The 15,085-nt window shown below is 38.7% G+C and overlaps 1 protein-coding gene across 1 annotated transcript; it reads left to right on the forward strand.

The window, feature by feature from the left end:
• Positions 1–1,746: 1,746 nt before the first annotated feature.
• LOC112560215 (putative GTP-binding protein 6) lies at positions 1,747–8,290 on the forward strand. Its single transcript, XM_025231882.1, has 12 exons — positions 1,747–1,760; positions 2,796–3,014; positions 3,230–3,358; positions 3,681–3,781; positions 3,969–4,150; positions 4,543–4,632; positions 5,216–5,327; positions 6,040–6,160; positions 6,453–6,661; positions 7,048–7,196; positions 7,395–7,550; positions 7,771–8,290. Exons 2-12 carry the CDS (start codon positions 2,810–2,812, stop codon positions 7,913–7,915), a joined length of 1,599 nt encoding a protein of 532 aa, XP_025087667.1. The 5' UTR covers positions 1,747–1,760; positions 2,796–2,809; the 3' UTR covers positions 7,916–8,290.
• Positions 8,291–15,085: the final 6,795 nt, after the last annotated feature.

The following is a 15,085-nucleotide window of genomic DNA, read 5'->3' on the forward strand; positions in this document are numbered from 1 at the left end:
GACTTTTGAGTGACTTGTCACTTGAAAACTCCCAGTGTTTGAGCCATGCATAATAAAGCCTGGTAAAAATAAGTGTTCTGTCACTGAACAGAAAATATACATCAAATCTGATAGCTTGTCAGTATGGACAGTCCATCAGTGTCAATTCATCAAAAATGTAATAAGTAAACAAAAATAATGAAAAAGTCCATAAGGTTAATATGTGCTATCCTTTGACATTGGAAGCAATAGGGGAAAACAATAAGTTCAGCCAGGGAGAAATATTTTAGGAGATAAAACAAGGTTCTTGCATAATCATTACAACTAGAAAGGAACTTAAAGCTACACCAGATGAAAACACAAGAAATTCAGCAGAAAAAAATGGTGAAATAAGTGAATTTTGATGGTGCCAGACAATGACCAGGCTTCAAAAAAAAAAAAAACCAACAAAACCCATGGTTGTGTTTGAGCTATTACAACTGCACTGGACTCTCATGCCCACCCTGTTATTCATATACAAAGAAAAGGAAAAACTGGAAATTTGAGAATCTGTAATGTACAGATGAACAAGTTTATATGCTCTGTAGTATAAATCCAGAGTAATCATTTAAATGTTGAGGCCTTATTTAAAAGAAGGGAAGACAGCAGATGGATCTTTATAAAAACAAAGGTTTTTAGTGTGAGAAAAATGGTGGTCTCCCCAAAAAACAAAAGCATTAATATTATAAACTCTTAGAAATACAAGCACTTGTATGCATACAAATATGTGAGCCATACACCAGCATAGAAACCATAATTTTGGTAACTGAGCACTAATGGGACAAAATGTGTTGGATATGCAGCATCTAATGTTTCAGGTTGTTTGGTTAAAAACAAACGCACTGATAAAACTGTTACATTTTATTTTTTTAGTGCATTTATATCTTATCCTGGTTTATATAACTGAGTATAGCTGTTAGCACTGATAAAGCTACAATGGATGTATTGTCTCATTTTATTTCTGACACTATGACAATATATATAATTCCCTGTGGATGTAACACTACATTATATATGTTGCTTAGGGGCTGTTTGTAAGTTGCCAAAAAGTGTAATATGTGAAGGAACTACTAATTTCGTGCAGAACTTACAGTTTGGGAAAAGTATCAATGATCGATTTTTTTCCAAGATAGCTGCAGTACAACTACTGTTCCGATACTCACCTGTGTGAGTACAATGACATAATATTCCTGCCCATGCCCCACGAAACTCCTATTTTGTTTATACAGCACACAGCTGGTCTTTTGGCAGATGTTTCGGGGTTCCCCCACCACATGATCTCAGGTGAAGGCACTATATACAGTATGCTGTACTTGCTGTTTGGGCAAAATAATACTAAAATCATTACTTTAATTCTTCCCTTGAACTCACCATTGTACATGGGCGTTGGTAAAGACGAGTGAATAAAATAGTTGCTGATATTACATCATTGCTAATTTCTTTTTTGAAACTGAAGGAAGAGTACCATATACAGTGTGATTACTTTTAAGTGTTGCTACGTTACACAAGTCATCTTTGGGAAGCTGAAGTTATCTGACTGTAGTACTTCACAATGGTCAGTACTAGCTATGAACGGTTGCGCAGTTATTTTCTAATTTTGGAGGTGATACGTATGACACAAAAAGTAAATCATTGACCACAATTACCTATATTATACAGAGTTCCTGAAAATGTTTATTTCTGATTTTGTTTTCTTGGCTTCGCTTCCTTTTCCAATATTGTTGTAGATGTTGCTCAACAAGGTATGTGAATCACTACCTTCCTCATGTTGAAACATATACAGCTTAGTACCTCAAGACTCTGCAACCTTTGATACTATTAGTCGCTGCTGGAGCAAAATAGGTTTTTGCAAAGGAATATGATACACCTCCGATTGCCGGGTACATGTATCGCTCTCATGTCTAGCGTGGCTGGGAACGAGCACGTCCGTGACTAGCACGTTATTGGCCCACGGAGGCCAGAACTTGCTGATAATAGGCGCAAATCATCAAATTTTGCATTTCGAAGCGTTACATTTTAATATGTTTTTATTATCTCTACTTACTATAATCTGTTTAATAACTGGACAACTCGGGTTGTTTTGTAAATACCGGTTATTTCCCCTGGACCACACATGCGGCTAAGAGCATGGCTGTATAGATATTAGTTTGTGCTAAGAGTGAGTGATTACATTTATGTCTACGTATGACGATGTTGGAGGAAACAGTACTGTTGTCTTACCTGAGATCATAAATCTTTTGTTGAATAATGTATAATATCTTTCGTGACCTTCTGTTCGTGTGTGACTCAAAGAAGTGAAATGTGTCGAAGCAGAACCTATCATTTATTAAGATTAAACATAAAATTAAAAAGGAATATTAATTAAACTATTAATGACAGTGGAAAACGTTAGAACTGCAATGTAAGACGTATTATCTCAGACGAACTAACCCTGCTTTTATGCATATCCTTATAAGACACAGATCTACAATGGAGTGAAGGGAGCTAAATAAAAAGGACATTTAAGGGTCTTGGTGAGCAAGTAGCAGACCAGATTGTAGATTGTACTAGTTCTGTGCAGCAAAAAATGAACTTGCTTTCCGCCTCTCTCTCTCACCTTCCCTACTACAAAGCTGAGCTGCCTATGACTGACGAAAATGATCATTAAAAGGGTTGATCATTGGTGTGGTAATGTGGTTCACAAGTCATACAATTAAGAGACGAAGGAGGAGTGAAATTGAGGAAATTAATTCTTGACCAAGATAATGTCAATGATGTGTTGTATTTTTGTTTTACAGCTTTATCACTAGGTATGTACAGTCTCAGTGTCTTTGGAGTCTTGAAAAGAATTGGATTATCTTACTGTAGACTGTCAACGTTGCACCAATATCGGAACACCAACCAAAGGACCAGCTGTGTGCTACATAAGCAAGACAGAAAAGGCCTGTTTTTTGACAGAGTAGTCAAGGAGTTTCATGGGGCATGGACAGGAATATTTAGTCATTGTATTCACACAGGTGAGTATCGGAACAGTAGCTGCATATACACATAAGATATATGAACACTAAGTTTCAGTCCAATTCCTCTTTCCTATCTTCTGTTCTTCCACTTTCTCAGTCATTTAATATGGATTTTGTTTTCTTAGTAAAGAACTAAGTATTGACAACCATTGCTTGGTTATTATTGGTAATTAGCAATCACAGTAATAAGTAAATAAGTCTTTCTGCTATAGGAGACTGGAAAGGAGGAGAAACAGAAGACAAGCAAGATGACCTAGACGTGAATAATAATGAGTACCAGTTCCTTCGAGAAATATGTGCCATTCCTAATGCTGGGCATCATGTTATGGTTATTCAGCCAGGTCAGTGAATTGGGCCAGATTTGGGAGCATTGAAGAAATTAAGATTTTAACTATACGACTTTTGTTGGGATGTGCTGTTACTTTTTGGAGCAAAACTACACAAGCTTGTTAAATGAGACTTTTTAAATTACCGAGTGAACTATAACTGCTGCTATCTCAGAATAGACTACATATGTGATGTGTAAAGTGTGATGACACAAGTTCAAGGATAAGGATTACTATAAAGTTGTTATATCCAAATACCATGCATCTCTGACCAATCAATGATCTGACCCAAAACATATCTTTATCTTTGTTTTTCATTTTGTATTTTAAACAAAAGTGGTCAAAGGTCCAAAGGACAAAAGAGCATCTCCAGAGCTAAAGCTTTCAGAAACATGTGCTTTGGTATCTACATTACCCACTTGGAGGGTCATAAAACAGGTAGGTTCAATCAACAGACATCAAAAATAATCTTACTCATAACTTCCTGTTTGCACCACTAAAAGACATATTTTCAGATTGCATAGGAAGCCCTTGGGCATGCTTATCATTTTTGATTATGTTACATCAGGATCCATTCTATGTGGTGCTATGTAGACAGTTTTAAACTCTTGTCAATGATGTGCAGAAGGTGGTGCCTGCAAAAAGTCTTGACAGTCTACAGTTGTTTGGCTCAGGGAACTTTGCCCAGCTCCAAGCGGAAATAAGGAACAGTTCTGACATCAGTGCTGTGGTCTTGGGTATTGACATTTTAAAAGGGACACAGGTCTTAGAGCTTACCAATGCTTGGAAAGTCCCAATCTTCGACAGGTGACTTACATATTGTTTGTTTGCAGTATCTGATCATTCAGTTTTGGAGTTTATTGTTCATTCTTTAGACCTTGCAGTTGCCATGTGACCTCTTACCAAGATGGTTACCACCATCATCTTCCTGTTATTTGTGACAGCTTGAAAAAAATTTCTTCGCTGTTCAGGTATAAAAACATTATGGTACAGTTCTTGCATTCTAATCCTGCTTAATAACCTGATGTGACCTGCTGTTAGATACTGTATTTATTATTGATAAACTGTTTGCAATGCAATAAGCTGCTATGAAAGTCATAGATAGTACTTGAAGAAAGTGGCTGGTGGTTTTAATTGTCTGAGTGCATGATATAGACTGCATGCAAGATGGAAAAGATAAAACTGTTTGTTGTGGGCAGGTACACAATTGTTCTGCAAATCTTTAAGGAGCATGCCCGCACAAAGGAAGCAAAACTGCAAGTGGCATTGGCAGAAATTCCATACATCAGGTGTGTTTTGACTCTTTTGGGCTTGAGGGTGAATAGAATAACTTCTTGCTATTTTGGTTTGAAACAAATATAGTCAAAGACAGATCTTTACAATAAGATTAGCATTTAAATATTTGAATCCTATTTAAATAGTACAATATATGTTCCTAGAGGACAGGCTGCAAGATAACCTTATGTATGCCATTTATCATAAAATGGTTGGTTTGAATCATATTGTTTTTGCTTTATTTGCTCTATGTTAGTAGTTTATTACTACTGGAAATGCTTGTGTCTTCAAGTCTGGTATAGCCTTAGTATCTGCCTCGGTATAAAGCTCCAATCCCCTTCCCCTTGTGTTTGATGTGTGACTTGTTTAGATGTGAAGCACACTGAGATTGCTTTTATGGGTGGTGAAGTGTCTTATATGAGGGAATTATTATTCAGAAAGCCTTCTTATCATTATTTTGAATTTTTATTGTTTACCTTATTTTATGTTATGCAAGGCAAATATATTGCATTTTTTAAAAACATGATCTTACATGAGACCTGTGCTGGCATTCATTTGACTATGAAATTTACATGGTAATTACACATGTGTCAACAGATCTCGCCTGAGTCAGTTTCAGGAGGGTTCATGTGACAGTCAGCTGATCGGAGCTGAAAAAGTGGGTGGGACAGGGGAAACCTACATGGCAAGGAGGAAGTTTCTACTTCAGGTGTGTATGTGGTCTGTACTTCAGGGGTAGGTGTGTGTATGCATGTGTGTGAGAAATCTCTACTTTGGGGTGGGTGGGTGAGGTGACTGTAATTCAGGAGGAAGGAGGTGTGTGTGTATGATGTTTGTACTTAAATGGCCTGTAAATAGATTTGTGGATGCTTGTGTTTGCATGTATGTTGCACTTTTACATATCTCGCCTGTGTCAGTTTCAGGAGGGTTCATATGATAGGTTTAAGTGGAGCTCGCAAATTGGAGGGACATGGGAAATATGGAAATGCATATTCTAATGTTTTGTTAAATACATGTACTGGTAACTAAAATGGTTCATTTGGTATCAGTGGCTATTGTAATGTTATAAGATCTTCAGCTTTCAGGCAGTGAGGGCTGGACGAAAAGTGCATGTTTTGTTGGCTTAGAAAAAAAAAAAAAAAAAATAAATGAAAAACAAGACAAAAATTAAACAAGACAGATCCATTGGGACATAAAAGAAAATCCTAGTCATTTAAAGCAGAAGTAATTTTGTCATATTATTACTTCTATGGTGGAGCTCTAAAGGTGAAAATAGGAAGTTTTCTGAAATGTCTTCGTGTAAGGTATTCAATAAAGTATGATTGTTTATTATGCAACATTAACTATCATTAACATTTATCAACATTTTGGTGTAGTTAATAGGTACATTTTGTCAAATGTGTTTAATTGAATGGTGTCAGGAGCAGGAAGTCAAGCTACAGAAGGCCCTCCAGCAGGTTAGGAATCAGCGAAGTGTCTTGCGGCAGAATAGACAGCGGTCTCAAATGCCCACAGTTGCAGTGGTCGGTTATACAAATGCTGGTAGGGTTTTACAAGCGAAAGAAGTTAATTTGATTGAGAATAATATTTTAAAATTGTCTTGACATAGTGAATGCCAAATTGAAAAATTTAAACGTGCTTTTCATTACTTTTATTGAAATAGACGTGTGTTCAAGTGTTATGCATGTTTGAGTTCGTTCGCGCGCGCGTGTGTGAGAGAGGGAGGTGAGAGGCGTGTTGTTGTCTTTACTCACAGTCTTCTCGCGTCTGCCTCAAGTAACGTAAGTGTGAAGGCTTTTCATTGTCCTCATGCAATAGAACTCTTTGTTTTTAGGAAAAACTTCGCTTATTAAAGCAATAACTGGAGATAAAAGCTTGGAACCTAAAGATCAACTGTTTGCTACACTTGATATTACATCTCACGCTGGCAAACTGCCAAATCAAATGACGGCCATTTTTATAGACACTGTGGGGTTCATCTCTGACATCCCTGTCACACTTATTGATGCCTTCTCCGCCACATTGGAAGATGCCTTGTTGGCAGTAAGTTGCTTGCTGTACATAGTTTCCAGGAAGGGTAAAAGACATTTTCAACCATTGTTTTAGATTTAATTACTGTTAAGATCTTTTACATTGTTATACTCCGCCATTAAACCAAAATGGAGAAAAATAAACTCTCATTAAAACTCGCTGAAGAATTTTGCAGCAGAGTTTGCTTATCAGACTTAAAGATATTTGTGGTATTTGCTTTGGAAAAAACTTGCACTAGGTGAAGGTGCGGTGTAAAGTTGTTCACACCGTTACAAGTTTCAGGAAGGCATGATTAAGGAGATTGCATTAACTTGAACAAAGAACATTTACATTTTAAACTCGGTTCTCATGACAACCATTTCTAGTACTGCAGGCGTGAGAATATCTGTCGTTTTCAGGATGTTGTTGTTCACGTGCGGGACATCAGCCACCCTGACACAGAGGCTCAGAAGGTTAGCGTGTTGCAAACACTGCGCCAGCTGCTTTCCAACCAACAACTAACCAGCATGATCGAGGTGTGCAACAAGGCCGACAGGCTCAAGGACGGGTGAGTCTCAGGGCTTTGCTATTTTTCTTGATAATTTAAGGTCTGCTTGACAAAGCATGAAGTTTACTTCTTGAGACGTGAGGTGGCCTGAGCCTCGTTGGATGTTGTGACAGGTAATAGATACTGAAACGTTTATTTAATGACAAAGATTGACTCTGATGGTCGATGATAAAAAAATGGCCGTTCTGATATTTTCAGGGCAAAGGTGACCATTCCGGAAAGGGCAGTTCTGACGTCACTGACCTCAGGACAAGGTGTAGGCGAACTGCAGGAGTTGATTCAGAAGGCGCTGTTGGAAACATCACGGCACGTAGAGAAGAGGTTCAGAATACCAATGCAAGGGCCCATGCTTGCGTAAGCCAACCTTGCTATTTTTGTTTGAACAAATATTATCTAAATAATATAAATTGTAAGTAGACTTCAGTTATTCTTTCACGTGATTTCATATGTTCTTTACGAGTTGAAATCTTGATTCTTTATGAAACTAGAAATAGTTTCTTATCGATGGTGATCATCAGTCATCTCGTATTATCATTAAAGTAGTTTTAGCATAGTATGTCGTTTTCTCTTTCAGCTGGTTGTACAAAGAAGCCACAGTGAGCTCCGTTGAGGTGGAGGAATCAGACCCTGAGCACCTGCTGGTGGATGTAGTCATTTCTATACCAGCATACGAACGGTTTAGGGCCCGATTTGGTGGGAAAAATAGGAATCAGAGCTGACAAAAATTTGTAAAGGAAACTAATGAGTTGTGTGTGCCTGTGAGTGAGGGAGAAAAAAAAAAATTGACAAAAGAGAATGTTCTATGTGATTTCTGCTAATGCATCTCACATTTTAAGTCTTTTGGTCCCACTTGTGAAAGGCGGTGAGATGGTTGAAATAGAGATTTGTGTCGTAATGTTAATCTCCTTAACGTGTACGTGTGTGTATGTGTGTGCGCGCGCATCCATATTAGACTTTCCTAATTACTTGCATTTGCTAATCATTTGACTAATGACTAATCACCTTCTGAGCTTAAAAAAAAGAAACCACTGCCCATTGTATTGCCTATGTCGGGTTCATAAATCCTTTTTTTGTACAAAAAAGACAAATTCTTATAGTCTTGTCTGGACAGCCTTTTCTGCTTTCCCCTGTATGAAGCTGACACTCCGGTTGACATTTAAAACTGTCTGCACGTCCTATTTTTTACAAGAACCAAACTTCTTTCCTTTATTAACAGCCTTTTAGAGATGTAAATGCTTTGTAATGTGATCTGATAGACGAAAGAAGATAACAAGTTGCGTCTGCAAACTATAGTCAGGAGCTGAAGTCTTCAGAAAGAAAATACTTGGTACCAGAAGGAGCAGGTGTGCACGTTATGGAGTCGACGACAGACGTCAGGGGCTGGAGAAATTTAATTTTCATAAAGAGTGACGTTCCTGCCGCGTATTATTTCCATGCCAGGAATAAAGAAAGTTTCTATCTTTAAGAAGCAATTATTTTTGCGAGAAAATTAATTTTTTATTTGATTTAGAATCGTATTTTTCTCCGACTGCTTTCTTCACGTTTCTAAGGCTGATTTTGTTTATTCTGCTGTATATGTCTTGTTCTTAACCCAGCGCAATAAATAAAATGAGACAAATGTTCTAATAGGATTTTATGCAAAATTGTTTTCTTTAAATTTATTTTAAAAATGCATCTCGATTAAGGTGTGATAAAGGCAGATAAAAAAGTCTTTCACAAAGAATTGCCCCTGTCGCTAAAGTGTCTCATTGTATCTTCACCATGCGTCCGCAAGGAGACTTCAGAAGTGTTGAGTTGTTTGCTGCAAGCTCATTATTCTCATACATCTTTCCTCAGCAAGTCTACTCTGTCTTGCACCAGCGGGCTGCACGTGCAATGACCAAAACAAATTTCATCAACCATGCTTTGCATAGATCACGAACCTCACAAAAACAAACAAAACAAAACAAAAAGAAAAAAAAAACAAAACAAAATGAATCCACGTCTACTCGGAAATGAATGGATTAACCACCTAAAATTATCAAATTTATGATCGCCTTTTGACAACATATGTTATACAATCATGAAAATGAAGTGTAGCAAACGACATTTTTCAGCATCAATTCTCTTAAGAAACAATAATAATGTCTATAAAGAAAGCATTGTGAAAATAATAGGGCACTTCGGTTCGCTCTGTGGAAACCTGAACAACGATTTGCCAGGACATATGTAACGGGAATTGGTACAATTAATGGCTCTACACCATTTCCACACTTCGCTGTAGACGCCATCACGGATGACCCATCGAAGTATTTAGTATCTTTGACTAAATTCCCCAAAACCTGAGACATTTAGACTTCTCGGCACCAACGTATCTTTTCGTAGAGGATTAAAACAAAGAAATATTGTATAATTTTGTTTTTAACGGGGGCTTGTTTTGCACAAGGAAGTAAACATCACGTGAAGCTGCTGATGTAAAACACACCCATACGCCAGTACAGAGTTGAAGAGCTCTTCCTTCAATTTTATTATCTTGACTCAGTTTTTACCTGTACTCTAGCCAGAAGCTATGACACTCATGGACGTGGGCTGAGGATTTCAACAAAGTTGTTTCGTTTTTCAACAGCGATATTTCTACTTTAATGTTGCATCGACTGAACTGCTGACGTCAGTGCCAATCCCTCTCCCCCCCAGCAAACGAACTTTTCGCCTTTTTTTTTACATCAACCACCATAAAACTTGTCTAGCCTTCTCTGGTTACAGTAAACGACAAGTTTCCCTCACAATTTCACTTCAGCAGACGATAATGAGCTGTGCTTGTGTATTGCTTGTGATGAGCTTTAATCACTTTCAATACTTGATACTTGAAAACAATCTCCTTCCTGTCTGCGCATTTCACTGGGTGTAGCGAACATTTCAGACAGCGGGTACCTGAGTTAGGGAGTAGTTTTGTGTGTGGTTCCTCTGGAGACCTTTTAACTGTATGTAGTGTGGGTAGTTATGTCTATATGATGTAGACGAAGGACCTGTTTTATGCCATACGAAAACTGTTAATGGCTTTTAAGATTAGAATAGCACTAATCCATCAGGTAAATCTGAAATAAATGTTCAAATGGACGAAAAGGTGGGTGGGGAACGGGGTTGTTACAGTAAGATACCAGCTGATCCATTCATTTGACCATTTAAAAAAAAATAAACATTATACCTGCCTCATTAATGTTTTGCATAATATTGTCTCAGCAATTTTTGTGAAGGTGCGTGTGTGTGTGTGCTCTCCTTTAGTGGTAAAGCAGCGCTCGACAGTCTCCCCCTTCTGACACGATACGACATGCCAGGGTAATGTGAAAAAAAAGGAAACATTTTTTTGTAAATAAAATATTTGTAACAACAGTTTTGACCTTTAGTAGTGCGATCTCCACGCAACACCATGTAAGGGGCCTCTGTGTGGTTGTTGGAAGATGAAATATGATCATCCTGATGGAATTTTGTTCACAGTATGACAGTTTGTCCTGGAATTTTGTTCACAGTATGACACTAGCAGCTTCATGTCAACACTTTGCTTGGGCTGTGCTGATACAGAAAGACTGGGAAGACACTGTCACAATATGTTAGCTTTTAAATCTTTTTGGCGTTATGACGACTGGGTAAACATCTTTTTGCAGGCTGATTTCGATAAACTAATTAAAAATAGCTATTCTTTCGCCCAAGAGCGCTTCATTAATTTTTTATTTGGTTATCTTTTATATAATTTTACTAACATTGCTGCAAAGAAAATAAAAAAAGAAGAAAATAACCGATTTGACATTTTAGAAAGACAAATACTTGCACCACCATTGTTTCGCAGTGAAGTATTACACAAATGTTTCACCTGAATAACCAAAAATTGATGTTCTGCCGTAGTCTTGCTATTTACCCTTGTTTACTCGGCCTTGCGTAAATATGTTTCAGAGTAAGCAATAGATATATTTTAACAGTTGATATGTAATTTCAGAGCCGCTGTCAGATTTTAAAAAATTTTTAGTTACGCAGGACGAGGTAGAGAACAGATCAGTGTTTGGGAAGACAGGAGACAAAGAGGGTAAGATAATAAGGAGGTTGAAATGGTTAAATTGATTTTCGTCGACTTGTTCCCCTATGAAAGCAGTCATGGAAAGAAAATTCACATTCCTCAGACCAAGAGCAAGGTAAATACTAATCTCTCTCTCTTTCTGTGTGTGTGTGTGTGTGTGAGAGAGAGATAGAACATGTTGAAGCAGCAATAATAATAATAATAATAATCATCATCATCGTCATCGTCGTCGTCATCTAAAGGAATAATCGCCAAATTTTGACACACTCATTAAAATACAGCGGACAAATATAATACAGATTAATGTCAAAACGTCGTTAAAAATTGAAAAAATAAATATAACTGAGCATCTAAATAATACTCTAGCAATGATAGGTGTGTGAGAGAGGGAGAAGGACATGATCTGAACAATTAAACTGACCTTGAAGCCAACTAATGATGTATGTGTTCGTGGGACTTTATGTATATAAAACGCCTTTGTTGATGGGAAAGGCGCTGAATAAATAACCAGCGAAATCCATCACATGATTTAAACAGAGAAGACAAGAGGAGAACTAAATAAAAGTTCTATTTTTCATTACGCCTATTGCAGTTTAGCAGATAATAAAAAAATGAGAGCTGATAAAGAGCTGTTTGACCGGAATACAGAGTGAAGCATTTATGGAGTGTAGTCCAAGAGAAGGAATCAACAGTGTGAACATGGAAGCTTGGGTGAAGGGCAAGACATTTCTGAACAGACGCCATTACACACTTGTCTGCACGTGACCTTTAGACATGGAGCTTCTTTTTTTGTTGAGTTGTTGGACGAAGCTAAACTCTCATGTTATTGCTAATACACTTCTTCCATAATGTCACGAAATACTCTGTCTAAAAATAGATATAATGTTTTTTTACGCAAACAATCGAAGCATATGATTAATTTACCCGATTCCAACATGGAAGCACTTGGATGTCCTAGCCAAGAGCATTGTAAACATCAACATTATCTGATTTAATGGAGGGCTCTGTAGCCAGGTTATCGATTCACTTTTAATTTTCTTGCCACACCTTAAAGATCAAACAGGCGACAGCAACGTGGAAGCTCCAAAAAGAGACAAGCATTCATAGTAAACATACATAATAAACATGGTGGAATGACAGCTTCTGACTTAGCACACCAAGCGAAAGGTACATAATAATAAAAAGAAAGAGAATTTATATAGTGCTTTTCCTATAACATGCCCAGAGCGTTTTACATAAATAGTATTCAGATTGAATCATAAACAATCATACACCCATATTTCACATAACAGACACACTCCTACTACATACACTGCTCATACACAAAGTAAATACAGACACGTCATGCACGCTCTGTGAAAGGACAGACAGGCTAATAGAGAAATCGTTCTGAAAAAAATGTCTTAAGTTTGGACTTAAAGGTGGTAAGAGAATCAGGGACGAAGGCTGACTGGTAATCCGTTGCAAGTTGATGGTGCAAGGTAGGAGACAGACCTTTGTCCACATGTTTTTATTTTACTGAGACTCGCAGAAGCTTGGTGTCAGAAGACGATCCAGGAAGTCGTGCGGGCGTACAGATGGGATTGAGTTCGGACAGGCACACGAGAAGCATTTTTATACGACTGATATATGTCCTGAAGATGACAAACAATGATGATAATAGTGACATGGTGGGATAGGGTTAGTCTTAAAATACTGAGAACTAGAAACTTAAGAATCCGAGGTAGTTTTTTTTTAGAAGTGTTAGAGGAGTCGTAGGCTTAGAGAGTCTTAGTCTTTCAATGTTAATTACTGATGATTCGCGACCAGTGATAATCATTAATCATAATGTTATAAAGCGTGTACACAACTTGCAGCGATGTTCAGTTAGTAAGTAAAGGCAATTTGTGCTAAGCTCCAAGGCTCTTCCACATCTCCATCAATCCCATTGTCAGGAGGCTAGATAATGAGAAGTGGAAAGTAATCAAAGGACAATAACGAGAAAGATTTCGGTCATGTTGTCACCATCACTATCGTTGTTGTCATTTTTCTCGTCAATCCTTGATGCCCGAAATCCTTGATGTGGTTATCTAAAAATAAATCTTTAAATTCAGTGTGCATTCGCTCCTAACCTGACATTTTATCAATTTAGTCAAAGCGTTCTAAACAAATAGTGCAAAAGAGCTTCTTTATTCTGTCGCAGACATTGAGTCTCCCACCGCCACGATGGATCCCTTCATATGCTGTGGTTATTGCACGTGTAACAACTGGTTTACACAGAGAATCAAGTTGTACATAAAGGAGCACAGCTTGCAGTTGTTATCTCCAGCAGACATCGTTTCGGGGATGAACTACACGCCGCCTGAACTCTCGTATTTTTGGGCGACCCGTGGGACAACCCAGGTGACATTTTATCCCACAACGACTACTTAACAGCGCTGTTCGTCTTGAACAATGTCGTCAAACCTGTCATCGTCCTTGTCGGCGTGCCGGCCAACGTCATCAACTGTCTGGTGTTCTGGCGCCAGGGTCTGCGGACCACATGAACATCTGCCTGTTAATACTGACTTTGACTGGAGCTTGGTCTGCTCCTCACCACGGCCATCAACTGCATCGGGTTTTACCTCGCGCAGCTCAACCCTGTCAGGTGGGACGAGCTCTACCTCATGCTCCAAGTGTACTGCATGAGCATCAATCAAGGGTTTCGCACCGCGTCTGGATACATCACCATGATTATCGCCATCGAACGATGTGTCTGTGTGATGTTTCCACTGAGAGCGGCCTCCTTCATCAGTTATCGCGCCATGACTGGTCTCCTCGCTGTTGTCGTTGCGCTTCCCCAAGCGTGTTTCTTCACCGTTCCCGCCAGGTACCTTGTGGTCCGGCTTAGCAACAATACGATCGGCTTTACCTATTCTCAGATGTATATAAACAATCGGGACTTCTTTGATATATTTGAAAACGTTCTGATGATGACTGTGATACCCAGTCTCTGTCTCGCCGTCACGTCCTTAGCCACCGGCGCAACTGTGGTGAGGCTGAGGACGGCGATGAAGTGGCGGTCGACTACGAGCTCCATCGCCTCAGGGCGCTCAGACAAGTCACGTGGTGCTGACCCGGATGTTGGTGGTGCTCTCCTGCGTCTACATCGCCATTACAGTGCCTTGGGTTCTGTTCTACCTCGCCAACTTAACCGTCAAAGGTTTCAATGTCCAGGGCCGATATTATAACTTCTTTATGACGTCACTAGCCACTATCTTCTGCTTACCTTACCTTAACAGCGCTGTGAGCTTTTTTATTTATTTTATCATGTCTTCACGATTTAGAAGGGATGTAGCTGCAATATTCCACTGCGAGATTTTTCTGCAATGATGTATGAGAACGATCCTGAAACCGGAACTATGTGTTTAGTAAAATAAGTTAGATAATGTAGTGCCAGTAACCTGAGACTAGAGGGGATGAATAAGATTCCAGAAAGTATGCAGGAAAATAAGAAATTATGTCTGAATATGCACTATTATTAAAGCGTATTGACCACAAACTAGGGAACCACTGCCAAACGGATCCACCAAAACACTTGACCACAACCACCTACCTACCCGCCCACACACTCATACATCCCCCTCCACACAGACACTCGCACGCACGTACACACGCTCTCTCTTCTCACACACACACACGTGCGCCCACTCACACACAGACAAGCACAAAGAATAAAGAGTGGTTTGAAAAGAACGACGAGGAGGACAGTGATGCTAGAGGCAGCTGTGGACTAAAGGACGACAATGACCGACAATGAAGGAGCGATGTTAGAAACGCTGTGATCATGATATTTGTATGATTCTCACCACCCATCCCCCAC

This window comes from Pomacea canaliculata, linkage group LG3 (assembly GCF_003073045.1).
Source record: "Pomacea canaliculata isolate SZHN2017 linkage group LG3, ASM307304v1, whole genome shotgun sequence".
NCBI lineage: Eukaryota > Metazoa > Mollusca > Gastropoda > Architaenioglossa > Ampullariidae > Pomacea > Pomacea canaliculata.

Coding starts and splice junctions, on each gene's coding strand:
- LOC112560215 (XM_025231882.1), top strand. CDS start 2,810: ATGTACAGTCTCAGTGTCTTTGGAGTCTTGAAAAGAATTGGATTATCT. Junction 5,328..6,039: donor GGAGGAAGTTTCTACTTCAG/GTGTGTATGTGG, acceptor GAATGGTGTCAG/GAGCAGGAAGTCAAGCTACA. Junction 7,197..7,394: donor GCCGACAGGCTCAAGGACGG/GTGAGTCTCAGG, acceptor TGATATTTTCAG/GGCAAAGGTGACCATTCCGG.